The sequence below is a fragment of the Mauremys reevesii genome, linkage group 8 (genome assembly GCF_016161935.1).
Source record: "Mauremys reevesii isolate NIE-2019 linkage group 8, ASM1616193v1, whole genome shotgun sequence".
NCBI classification, from domain to species: Eukaryota; Metazoa; Chordata; order Testudines; family Geoemydidae; genus Mauremys; species Mauremys reevesii.
In genome coordinates this window covers 34,558,899-34,572,858 of record NC_052630.1, presented here as the reverse complement: position 1 = coordinate 34,572,858, position 13,960 = coordinate 34,558,899, and the positions used below count along the sequence as shown (strand labels likewise).

Sequence of the window (13,960 nt, the reverse complement as noted above, 5' to 3'; positions counted from 1 at the left end):
TAGAGACAATTTCATCCTGTTACATTAAAATCCTATCCTCTCAAGTTAAGTAACAAGGAAGATTTGAAGAGATTTAGGCTAAAATTTGTAAGTTATTTAGGCACTGCAACAGCTACACCTGATTTAGATGCCTACATCTTATTTCCAAAAGAATTTAGGACTATATCCCACTGAAGTGCCCAAGCCCCCTTTTTTAAATGATTGTAGGCTCCTAAATCAGCTAAGTGTTGCAATGCTAAATTTAGCAGTGCCTAGATACCTTTAAAAATCTGGGCTTTGGTTATTAAACATAATCCTTTAAAAGCAAATCCCAGTGTGAAGAGGTTTAAGAATCAGGATTGCTTTAAGCTATCCCACCCCCAAAAACCCTAATAAAAACCATCAAGATTCATTTAAAAACAAAGTTTTCCACATTGAAATTCAGACAATTATAGCCATTTAATACAACAGACCAAGTGAGTGGAGTTCTTCCGTAAAGCAAGTTTTCACAGTCCAACATCCAGGAGTGTATGATTTAGGTTTATACAGAAGTGACAGAATAAAGCACCAATTTGACTGAATTCTCAGGAGCTACAATTATAGAACATAACATTGTTAAAAATACAGGTAGAGCATTGGCAGATAATTTCATGAGGCTGCTGGAATTAAGATAGCTGGATGACATTTTAGTGACAGTTCACAATCTGAAACCATTTATCCTTCCATCTGCCTTACTGCAGTATATCCTAGTCTTCATAAAAACATTTAAGCGATTAGCTCTAACATCAGCTATCTTTACAGCCTGAGTTTTCAAGAAGGCTCAGACACCCACAATGCGGCCAATTTATTGATTTTTTTATAAGTAGACATAATTAGCACCCAGGAAAATGGGAACTATTAGATGCAGAGTGCTGATGAAGATACAACCCTGTAAGTCACAGTAGTAACAGTTAAAGTGAACTAGTTAACTGAAATAAACTGTAAAGTTAAGACAAGCTCTCTGTTAGCTGCTTGGTTGGGTAACATTAACACCTGTGCAAAGAACCCAGAAACTAAAGCTTCTTGCAACATGTAATGCTTCAGGATGTGTCTACATTGTAGTCAGGGATGTGAATGCAAGGTCATATAGACAGACATTCTTGGTTATCTGTATTCCAATTGCAGCAAGCTACTTTAAGTGTACATCATGGAATGGGCTTTAGTACAGGCTGCACAAGCCTGCCTGCCTCCACAAGTACATATGTAACTGCTAAGCCCTGTGCCATAGCATCCTCACTGCTATTTTTAATGAGTTAGCTAGAATACAACTAGTATGCACACATCTAGACAAGGTACTATTCACACCTGCTGTTGCATGAACTCCGGTCCCAATAAATTTAAAGCATTCACTTCACCTACAGAGGGTAGAAGTCACTTTACTACAAGTGATGACAGCCATGTGTAAGCTGGAATTATGCAGAAGATGGAACACCCCTGTCATTTTGCATTAGCTTTTAGCCTAGATCTTATCTATTCTTACCTAGAACAGACTTCTGACACCCTTTCTATCACAACTGACCATGCAAGAGCCTGATCCACAGCTTTGAAACAGGCTCCTTTTGTTTCTCCATCTCTTCTTATAACACTCCTCTCTACCCTTGCCTCTCAATCTCTCCCCCACCAAACACACTTTGGGCCTTATGAGTATGGTAATTTACTTCATGACTTCATAAAAAACAGATTAATTTAGATTATATATTCCACTCTCTGGCACTTACAGCAGACTATGGAGACTTTTTACACAATACTCAAAACAGATGTGCAGTTAAAGGCAAGTAATCGTTTAGTTATGCTTATCATTGAAGGTGGCAAGAAAGATCAAACATGGCATAGGAAGTTGCACTGGTGACTTCACAGTACCCTGTACTTTCCCCAAGTGCCACAGTAGGATACCAGCGCATTTAACACTGGAGCTTTTTTAAATTACTATTAAATATAAGGCCTGATCATAACTGTTAGAAGTTCAAATAGACTGCACAGAAGTTCCTACTAAACTACAGCTGCAAATTTAGGTACAAGTTATTAAATTCCTGTACTATGCGGCTATATCTTATTACTGGTAACAGTATGCATGGTAGGTGAATCAAACCAGTCTGTAGGCCCCCATTACGGCTCATTTTTCTATGGCCATAATATTATATGAACATAGGCAAATACAATTATGCTCTTAGAGAATGCTTCAATAATGCAAGCCTTTCCCAAGTTCATTTGTCCTTCCAGTACAAGTTACTTCACATAATTGTACTTTTTCCAAGAAGCATTCTATATTCTTAGCACATCACCTGTTCAATATATGGCCATACATTCTATAGTTCTTTGCAAGTGAAGCTCTGCTCCGTTTCAGAGCCATTTTAATCAGAAAACTTTGCTTTTCCCTCATGCAATAAGTATAAAAACCTCCAAGTGTAAACCATAGCAGTTACCATGTGTCTGCTATCAAGACTCATTTGTATATGCAAGTTTTTCCTATAGCCCGCTGCACAGAAAACTCGAGGTTGCTAACATTTACATGCAGAGATGCATAACCAAGGACATTGAGAGATGAGACAACTGGAACAAATTTAGACCAAAAGCAGTGGACATTTATTCCTCATTTGTGCAAGAGTGTAAAGATGCATTTGAAAATGGATGGGACAGACCCCTGTGGCTGGAGAGCTGGAGGCTATAGCCTCTCCTTCATTTTGATGGCTTGGTTTACAATTATACTGAAGGAGATAAAAATTGCAGACTCGCCTACTTCACATGAATGTTGCTGGCAAATACACTTGTTTACAAAGTAAAATTTCAAACTACATTTTCACTGAATTCAAGTGAAGACTTTGTTCAAATAAAAGACACATACAAGTACAATTGAAAACCATATGAACATTTGCAAATGTTTAGTGCAAAGGAAGCATGTAAAACCTACATTTTATGAACGTTTGTGCTGATGTGTGAGATAATTTTTACCCTTTTACATCCATTACTTTAGTTACATAAGGTTTCACTTACCTACATATGCCTTGTGTTAAGTCCCATGCAAGTGGGAATAATACCACTAGGCTTTGTAAAATTTTGTTGCTCAGATCCTCATTAAGTAAACTGCTTTTTTGGTTTAACAGTCAAGTTGCTGGCACACGACATATCTTGAGTTCATGTAAGTGCTTTAACCTTACGTTTGTCTTGTCCAGGCTCATAGCCTTTTCTGATGCAAACTGAATTGCTTCATGATTCTGAAATGCAACTGTTTGTGAATGCAGACATTTAAGGACAAGCCACCATTAATTTTAGCCTGTAACAAACTGGTTTTAAAATTAAAAGCCTATTCACACAAAGTTATATGTAATGACTGTAGTAATCAGTTTATTACACAGATTAATCATTCTTGAACGTACAAGCCCCAGGGGAGCAGTTGGGTCTTTAAATATACACGAGTTTTCTGTCAAATGAATTTTTACCCTTACATCCAGAAAGACCTAAGCAGTTAAAAAACTTATTTTTCTTAAGAGCTATTAGCTATGTATTAACTGAGAAACCACATACAAACCAAAAAGGTATGAGGGAGGGGAGAGAAGAGTTGAAATAAATCAACGTCACTTGATGCACTAATAGCTCCAATCCATTTAAATGTTGACCATTTAAACTTAGACCTTAAACACAGGATGTGGGTACGGGTTAATCTTGTTGGTTGTAACTTTTACTTAAGATGTAGATCCTTCAGAATAAAATGAATACAGAAACAGCTTTGAGTTCCTCACCTTGGCTTTCCATAACTGTTATGAGTTTAAAAGGATTCCAGTTAAAAAAATCCTCCCACAAGTCAGTGAACTGTCTCCAGAAAACGATGAAACCCACCACTCCTCCCTCCTCATTTTATTACCCAATTTAAATCAATAAGGAATGCTTTTAGGCTCACAACTAAGTTATGACTGAAGAACTGGCTTTTCACACACACACTTCTTTGCTAGGAGTCAATGTTGGTACGGGGAATACAGTATTTCTATTTTGTTGTTCCAAGTATGTACAACACGCAGCACTGCTGTATCAGGTAAACATGTGCACAGGGGAAGATGAGGCGTGGGCTCATAGAAAGCAGTCAAATGGAAATCAAAAGGACTTTCTCTTTCAGAGTTCCCCTATCTTTATTTGTAGAGGTTATCCAATAATTTCTTTAATTACATCGCATACTTCTGAGTCCATTCCCGAGCTATTCTGTTGTACCTGTATGTATAAAAAGAGGATTTGTTTAACATATATCATCCACTCAAATGCAAGAGATATTTTTAACTCCAGTGGAATGTTCTACACATGCCTTTAAGCTAAATTCTCTTCAGCAACATCAGAACTTTCAGTCAGGTAATTTGAAGAGCAAAATAAAGTTTCATGCAAATAAGTGACACAACTTAACCCTTTTATCAGAGCAGGGAGAGTAATCTTTGCTGTGTTTATAATTATTTAAGCAAGCAGCAGCAAAACAAAGTCTTTGGGGCAGAATTACATAAAAGCTAGTGTTTTGACATGAAGACTTAAATTTACATGTTTTCTAACCACTATCTTTGGGCAACAGTGTGTTACCGTTGTAAATTTTATCTTCATAGTAGTCTGAAAGCTCTGTATGATGCAATAACTATTTGGCAAGGTTTTGCTTCTGCTTTCTCTTCAGTCATCATCAGTTGTAAGGAAAAAGTAATAACAGTTTCCCATAGATGCTGAGCTGCAAGATATTGCCAGATTTAGAATAGTGTTACAGCATTTGTTTATTTTGGCTCCAGCTATTATGGTTGACTATTTTGACAGAGCAAAAAAGAGGGATGAAATCTGGGCCATGACAACTTTTCAACTTCTAAGGAGCAACCTGCTCCTTACAGACCCAAGCTACAGTCTTTTTGCACCCAATGGGGTCAGGAATTGTGCACACAGGACATTTTGGCTAGTCTCTCAAGTAAAAACTGCAATACCACCATAATGTTTGATGCAGTACTGATATTTGGGACATCTCCCTTTCACCTGTCACAAAAAAAAGTGAGATACATTTCTTTTGCAAAAACTTCACTCTGGAGAGTACATTCTATTAGCTAGAGGATACTTGGCCACCTTATTATACAGAATTCCAACTGGATCTTTGTTCCAATAAAGCTATCTAGTCAACTTAACCTAAGAATGGTTCTTTGCAACATAACAGCTTTTACTTAGACAACCCATTAACTTCAACATTGTCAAATCCACAGAGTTTATATATTCAGTTCTCATATATTCTGGAAAGGAGTATGCAAATATATTAGTCTTGTGCTATCAACACATTTGAACTTGGCTTTTGAAGAGTTTAAACAATTTTACAGTTGTACCTCGTGCCGAACTGCTGAATACTAATCATGCAGCTCTGATGGCAGACAAGATGTACTGACTTTCCCCAGTATCTGCTTCTGAATTACCAAACATATTATCCAGAAACTTGCTTAATTTCACCTCCCTCCCTACTCACAGGTTGCTGAAGTGCTGTCTTGACTTCATTAGATGGTCGTGTAAGGGAACTGCTGATCAGTTCTGGAGTGGGAACAGCTCAAGGTGGGGAATTAGTTTACAATCATCATCATCAAGCAATTGCTCAGACAAGAAGTTCCCTTTTAAACTGAAGCAGTTTGAGTTACATTAATTCAAAAGTTTTTCTGATTTTTGCAATATGCTCCCTAAAAGCTTACAAGTCTTCCCCACATCTCTACCACTCTTATCCTTCCCTTGCACCTGCGGTCAATGAAGCTGAATCAGAGGTATTGGTTACCTCCATGTTCATGCCCCACCATTTAGAACATTAGCGCTCCCTGTAATAGAGTTTAACTTGTTCTCCTTCTGCTGACTATATAGATTGAAGCACAGACAGTGAAGGGTTTTTAAAGTGAGTAACTCAAACTGATGCTGCAAAATCTGTATAAAATATGGTTCTTAGTACAAATTACATTTGTGAGATTTTCTCAGGTTTATCAGCAACTAAACAGATATAGATTTGCTTATAGGCTGAGAACTTGGTTCATGGATTTGGGGGCGGGGGGAGGAGGGGGAGGTAAGGCTTACTTAATAGTCCCTCGATACAGACTTCCCTATAGCAATGCCATTAGGTACTACTATATGAAGACTAGTGTCAGTGTGCACTGTATCTACAGTGCTTCTTCTAAGCAATGTCTTTAGAAGACCAAGGTTCCCAACTGATGAAGACAAATTTAACAAATTCAAAGATTAGTTTTTTATAAAGTAATCCCATTTTCTTTTTACCTCTGGTTCTGAGTACAGATTTTGCTGTTTTCACATTAACTGAAGCATTTAACAGGTTTTTGGCTTCCATACTCACTTTTCTCTATCTGTTTTGTAGATCCGTGCAATCTCAGGCACTAAGGGATCATCTGGATTGGGATCACACAACAGAGAACAGATGGACAAAAGTACTAGAGAGAAAAAAAACATTGCATTAGAATTTAAGTGCTGCTGAAAACACCTGCAGGAAATAAACCTACTCGTTGCTATTTTAACCCTTGATGTCTGGAGTCAAGCTGTGGTGACCAAAACAAAACAGAAAACATTAACACTAATGAATAGTAAATTCCAGAAATTTAGCCAAATGACTTTATATCCTAAAGTAATTACCATTTCACAGCTGAATTAAGGCTTTACAGGACCATAACACTTATTTTGAGTACACCATGCCAGTATGGAGACAGCAGGACAGAACTGTTCAATTACAAGTTGGAATCACCTTTAAAAAGGTGTCATGCAATTAAAAAAATATCAAGTATTATGTATACAATTGCCTGAAGGGTTTTAAGACCAGATTTTTTTTAAAAAAATGTTTTAATAGAAATTTAGGTCCTGACTTGCCTGGAAGATAACTGGAGAACTAATGTTATGACATAGTCAAAGAGTGAAAGAGCAACTGAGAAGGGGAAGAGATTTTAAGATCAACTGTTCACAGCTTCATTTTAATGCTTTAATATTTTGTCCATATTACTACTCGTTTAAAGTTAAGATTAGACAACTGAGGCCATGTCTAGAACAGGAAGAGAGATCACATTTGCCAACATGTTTTAAACAGTTTTAAAACACTGCTCTGCATCTAGTGTAAACAGGGAAAGTCATATTCAGAAGGTAACACAACCTTCCCTGTTTTAACTAAGTGTAAAGCCGTACTTAAAGCCATGTTAAAACTTTTTCTAAGTATTTTTAAATATGACCAGTCTTCCAAGACTAGACATAGCCTGAGACATTCAATAGGCCCTCCAGCAAAGCCAGGAAAGAACAGAGTTGACATTCCGATATTTCTGAGGTTTAAAAATAAGGGGGAAAAAAAAAAATCTTGATCTTAATACAGAGGAGCAACACTAAGCACATCTTTAAAAATACGCATCTTTACATCTTGCTGTGACCTTGTCCAGCTTATCCTTTGATGCTGCTACGGTAGTATAGACAAGGGCTCTCCCTGCCTCCCAGGTGTCCCATAATTCCTGCCACCAGCTCAGCTCCATTCATGGGAGCAACAGGAGGAGTCTTAGCACACACAAGGCCTGCTCTGGGCAAGTTTATATACATGACATTAGAGTGCTGGGAAATCTTAAATGTATCTACACTAGCAGCTCGGATTCAAAATTAAATTAAATATTTGTCTAATCATACTATTTGATGTTTGCTCTATGATGGTTTTGGAAACTCCTTGTACAAAAGGGTCTTCTACAAGACAGGACGTACTGTTGTCCCATATGCTGAATGCAAGAGTAGGATGGATCTCTCACATTCATCTTTAATTTGTCATGCTAAAAAGAACTTCAGAACTAGAGTGAAAAAAGAAATGATACCAGGTACTTGGGGCCAGGTGCTTTCACTAGCTAAGTTGTATTGGGTGGGGATGAGAGAACAAGAAGTGATCACAGATGCTTGAGTTAATGCAGTTTTCACTGTATTACAGTAGACACTTTATTAGTGGGGTATATTAGTGTCAAACTATAGTTCCAGGTTTCTAGAACTATTTTAGGGAAGAACAAAAATACTGATTGGTGTAAAATTCAGGTTCTGCATTGGATAAATTCCTGCAGATGTGAGGTCTCTGAAAAGGTCAACCCTATTTCTTGTTCTGGGTTAGATTAGTGCCTCTTTTCCTCCAACACCATGTTACTAGTCTACTAAAGGTTATAATTCCTGTGATATTCCAACAGATTAGTTGAATTTTCATTGGACAGACTATGTTCAGGAAACAAAATCCTTAAAATAGTTGTCAGTGAGAAAAAGTATGACAAAACAGTATTCTGCGTTAACAGAATTTCTGCACCCTCCATCAGTATCTGTACACACAATTTTAGAGAACTTTAAAAGTTCAGGAATGGTCACACTGTTTCAAACTAGTAATCCCAGTGGTCCAATATCCTGACAGCCCAGTCAGTACTAGATGTTTGGAGGAAGGTACAAAAAAATTCTGTAGCAGGTAGTTATGGAATAGGAAAAATACTTCCCATACAAGCAGACTAATACTTGTCAGAGGTTAGCTTGATGTGACAGTTTATCCTTTCCAAAAAACAACTTAACATCCCTATTATTGTAAGATTTGGATGTTATGCTTAAAACATCCAGTCCTTTCAGAAATCTGCTAAACTCTTTGGCCTCAATACCTTGTAGTTCCATAGACTAAATGTGCATTATGTGAAAGAATTTCCTTTTATCAATTATTCAATTTCATTCAATGTTCCCTTATTCTGCTATTCTAAGATGGTGAAAAGCAGTGCCAGTCCCATCTTCTCTATGCCATTGTTCTGAATATCAAGCCCTTTAGTCACCTCTTTTCTGAAGTAGTTTGTCTTTTCAATCTCTTCATATGAAGTTTCTGCTTGGCTGTAGTCAGTTCCTGTGTCTCAATATATTCCACTTCCCCAACACCCCCTCCCCCCCCCCTTTTTTTTTTTTAAAGTGTGACCTGAATAGAACAGCATTCCAGGTGAGATCATCTCATTGGATTTATATAGTAGCTTTATTTTCAGTGTTGTCCATCCCTTTCCCCTAAGGATTTTAACATTATCTTTTAATCCACACAACAGCAAAGGTTTGATTTGAGCTGTCCACAATGATGTTCAGATTTCCCCCTAAATACCTAAGTTGTTAGACAATTTAGAACCCAGCAAGGTTCATGAACAGTTTTTCCATTTTGCACCACTGTGCATTTGTTAAGACTTTCATCTGCCATTATGCAGTCCGTTCACATCGGTTGGTTAGGTCTTTCACAAAGATATTTGCAAGTTTTTCTCCCTTATTTCTTTGTCTTGATTTTGTAGATCATTCATTACTACAGACATTTGTCTTTGTATAGAACCTTAGGTCACCCTTGTTAACTTTTTGCTGGTCTCAATCCCAATATCGCCTGTAGACCTTTTAAAGAAAAGGCAAACCTACACATCTGCCATGCTCCAATCCTTCAGCAGAGTAGCTGTTTTAGTGAGGACATCTGGTTTGCTAGCAACTCAGCCACTGCCATTCTTAAGTGCTTTCAGAACTCTTGGATGTAGACAAACCAGTCCTGGTGATTTGTGCTCTACTTTCATAGAATCATAGAACTTAAGATCAGAAGGGACCATTATGATCATCTAGTCTGACCTCCCGCAAGATGCAGGCCACAAAAGCTGACCCACCCACTTCTGAAATAATTCTCTCCCTTGACTCAGCTGTTGAAGTCCCCAAATCCTGATTTAAAGACTTCAAGTAGCAGATAATCCTCCAGCAAGCGACCCCTGCCCCATGCTGCGGAGGAAGGCGAAAAACCTCCAGGGCCACTGCCAATCTACCCTGGAGGAAAATTCCTTCCCGACCCCAAATATGGAGATCAGCTGAACCCCGAGCATGCGGGCAAGACTCTCCAGCCAGACACTCAGGAAAAAGACTTTCAATATCCCAACATTGACCCTCAGTACTAATTACCAGTGGTCGCACGTTATTGACCTATTGACTAAATCACGTTATCCTATCAAACCATTCCCTTCATAAACTTATCCAGCTTAATCTTAAAGTCATGGAGGTCCTTCGCCCCCACTGTTTCCCTCAGTAGGCTGTTCCAGAATTTCACTCCCCTGATGGTTAAAAACCTTCGTCTAATTTCAAGCCTAAACTTCCCGACTGCCAATTTATATCCATTTCTTCTCGTGTCCACATTAGTACTGAGCTGAAATAATTCCTCTCCCTCCCTGGTATTTATCCCTCTGATATATTTAAAGAGAGCAATCATATCTCCTCTCAACCTTCTTTTGGTTAAGGAAAACAAACCGAGCTCCTCAAGTCTCCTTTCATAGGACAGGCTTTCCATTCCTCGGATCATTCTAGTGGCCCTTCTTTGTACCCGTTCCAGTTTGAATTCATCCTTCTTAAACATGGGAGACCAAAACTGCACACAGTACTCCAAATGAGGTCTCACCAACGCCTTGTATAACGGGACTAGCACCTCCTTATCTCTACTAGAAATACCTCGCCTAATGCATCCCAAGACCGCATTAGCTTTTTTAACGGCCACATCACATTGCCGACTCATAGTTATCCTGCGATCAACCAGGACTCCTAGGTCCTTCTCCTCTTACGTTACTTCCAACTGGTGCATCCCCAGCTTATAACTAAAATTCCTGTTAGTCATCCCTAAATGCATAACCTTACACTTCTCACTATTGAATTTCATCCTATTACTAATACTCCAGTTTACAAGGTCATCCAAATCTCCCTGGAGAATATCCCGATCCTTCTCCGAATTGGCAATACCTCCCAACTTCGTGTCATCTGCAAACTTTATCAGCCCACTCCTACTTTTGGTTCCGAGGTCGGTGATAAATAGATTGAATAAGATTGGACCCAAAACCGAACCTTGAGGAACTCCACTGGTAACCTCCCTCCAACCCGACAGATCACCTTTCAATACGACCCGCTGCAGTCTCCCCTTTAACCAGTTCCTTATCCACCTCTGGATTTTCATTTCGATCCCCATCTTTTCCAATTTAACCAGTAATTCTTCATGCGGTACCGTATCAAACGCCTTACTGAAATCAAGATATATTAGATCCACCGCATTTCCCTTGTCTAAAAAATCTGTTACTTTCTCAAAGAAGGAGATCAGGTTGGTTTGGCACGATCTACCTTTCGTAAAACCATGTTGTAATTTGTCCCAATTGCCATTGACCTCAAAGTCCGTAACTACTCTCTCCTTTAATATTTTTTCCATGACTTTACATACTACAGATGTTAAACTAACAGGCCTGTAGTTACCTGGGTCACTTTTTTCCCCTTCTTGAAAATAGGAACTATATTAGCTAATCTCCAGTCAAACGGTACAACCCCCGAGTTTAGAGATTCGTTAAAAAGTATCGCTAACGGGCTTGCAATTTCACTCGCCAATTCCTTTAATATTCTAGGATGAAGATTATCCGGGCCACCTGATTTACTACTGTTAAGCTGTTCAAGTTTGGCTTCTACCTCGGATACTGTAATTTCCAACCCCGCACCTTCATTCCCATCAGTCACTCTGCCACTATTCCTAAGCCCTTCATTAGCCTCATTAAAGACCGAGGCAAAATATTCGTTTAGATATTGTGCCATGCCTAGCTTATCCTTAATCTCCACTCCGTTTACAGTTTTAAGCGGTCCCACTTCTTCTTTCTTGGTTTTCTTCCTATTTATATGGCTAAAAAACCTTTTACTATTGGTTTTAATTCCCTTCGCAAGGTCCATCTCTACCCGGCTTTTGGCCTCTCACTGCATCCCTACACCCTCTGACCTCAATAAGGTAGGTTTCTTTGCTGATCCCTCCCATCTTCCACTCCTTGTACGCTTTCTGTTTTTTTCTTAATCACCCCTCTGAGACGCTTGCTCATCCAGCTCGGTCTAAAACTGCTACCTAAGGACCGTTTTCCCTTTCTCGGGATACAGGCCTCTGACAGCTCCTGCAACTTCAACCTGAAATAATCCCAGGCATCTTCCGCCTTTAGATCCCTAAATATGTTAGTCCAATCCACTTCCCTAACTAGTCGCCTTAATTTAGTAAAGTTAGCCCTTTTGAAATCGTAAACCTTAGTCTCAGATGCAATTTTGTTTATCCTTCCATTTATTTTGAACCGAATTAGCTCATGATCACTCAAGCCAAGGTTGTCCCCTACAACCACTTCCTCAACAAGGTCCTCACTACTCACCAAAACCAAATCTAAAATGGCATCCCCCCTCGTCGGTTCAGCTACTACTTGATGAAGGAATTCATCAGCTATCACGTCTAGGAAAAGCTGAGCCCTATTATTATTACTAGCATTTGTTCCCCAATCTATATCCGGGAAGTTAAAGTCTCCCATGATCATACAGTTCCTATTAGTATTTACCTCCTTAAAAACATTAAAGAGCTCTCTATCCATATCCAGGCTAGATCCCGGCGGTCTATAGCACACCCCAATCACTATCCCAGGGGAGGCTCTAGTAGTTTTCTTCCCTAATGTGACCATTGCCCAAACAGACTCCGTATTATCCATTCCATTACTAGTTATTTCATTACAGTTTACCTCACTGACATACAATGCTACCCCCCCACCTTTACCTTTGTTTCGGTCTTTCCTAAACAGCACATACCCTTCCATACCTGTACGCCAGTCGTGACTACCGTTCCACCATGTTTCGGTTATTCCTATGATATCCGGTTTCAATTCTCGGACCAGGAGCTCCAATTCCTCCATTTTGTTACCTAGGCTTCTCGCATTGGTGAGCAAACATCCAAATTTTTGCTGTTTGGCTTCTCTCACCTTTGTTACCCAATTTGGTAGGGACACAGTACCACCAGTATGACCTATTGGTCTAGTATCCACCCCCCCCCCTTCCTTATGTCCAAACCCCTCCCTCTGGCTATATCCGTTCTTATCCTGTTGTCCTCCCTCTAATCAAGTTGGTGCAGGCACTTCAGTCCTTGATAGCACCTCAATATCTGAGATGAGCAGATATCCCCGAAACCACAGTGGTATGGTTGCCAACCCTCTAGGATTGTCCTGGAGTCTCCAGAAATTAAAGATTATGACGTGATGAAACTTCCAGGAATGCAACCAGCCAAAACTGGCAACCCTACTTGGTGGTGAAGGCTGATGCAAACAAGTCATTTGGCTTCTCTACCATATCCTTATCATTCAATTGTTAAGTTTAATCTCTGGTGATCCAGGCTACCTCCTAGTTCTCTTGTAAACTTCCTGCTGCTAGTACATTCTTGTTAGGAGTTTTTACATTTAGCTATTTGCGCTTCATAGTCCATTTTAGCTTTCTTAACTTCCTTCCTATGTGCTTTGCCTACTGAAGGGAAGTGTTCTCGTCTTCACTAGGCTTGGCTTTCATTTTCTGAAAAAACAGTTTTGCTCAAGTAACCTCTTGAACATAGCTATTTATCCATATTTGTTTACTATGTGGCTTTCCACTTCCCTTCCTTCTTTTTGTTAAGTGTATGCATCTTTTATGACACTTATGGAGATTTCTTAAATGAACCATATCAGTTTCAAGGATAAGGGTTTTCCCTACTTTTTGTTTGGAGGGAATTAAACTTTTTTAATCCCCCTCGCTTCCCCTTCTAACGTTTACCATGCTAGTTTCTGTCATTTTCTTTGCTAAAGAGGAACTTAATTATGCTGCAGTCATTATTACCTAGTGCTCAACTCTAGTTACTTCCTGAACCAATTCTTGTGTATTACTTTGGACTAAGGAGCGCAGCTTCTCCTCATACTCTGGAACTAGCTGTTCTAAAAAATCATTTAAGGTATCATAACATTGCTTCTCTATACCATGTCCCATTTGACCAGCTTATATGCAAGTAGGTGAAGTCCTCCATTACTACCATTTTAGACTACTGCCTATTTAATCTCAGTATTGTGCACTCACTTTTTTCTGATTAGAAGGCCAGCAGTGTAACCTTAAGTAAATTTGTATTCTGACAGCTTTGAATTTC

At 39.0% G+C, this 13,960-nt stretch overlaps 1 protein-coding gene across 4 annotated transcripts in view; it reads right to left on the bottom strand.

The window, feature by feature from the left end:
• Positions 1-419: 419 nt before the first annotated feature.
• The window catches only part of UBE2D2 (ubiquitin conjugating enzyme E2 D2), a 61,766-nt gene continuing 48,225 nt past the window's right edge, over positions 420-13,960 (bottom strand). Inside the window, exons 6-8 of one of the 4 annotated variants that reach the window (XR_005583690.1) lie at positions 6,341-6,434; positions 5,480-5,626; positions 420-4,218 (exon numbers count right to left, since the gene is read on the bottom strand). Coding sequence is in view for 3 of the 4 variants with exons in the window: in XM_039484749.1 (XP_039340683.1) it covers positions 5,508-5,556; positions 6,341-6,434 (143 nt within the window). In the remaining variant the exon portion in view is untranslated. The remainder of the gene's footprint in view (positions 4,219-5,479; positions 5,627-6,340; positions 6,435-13,960) is intronic. The other 3 variants (XM_039484749.1, XM_039484751.1, XM_039484750.1) reach the window with 3 other exon arrangements.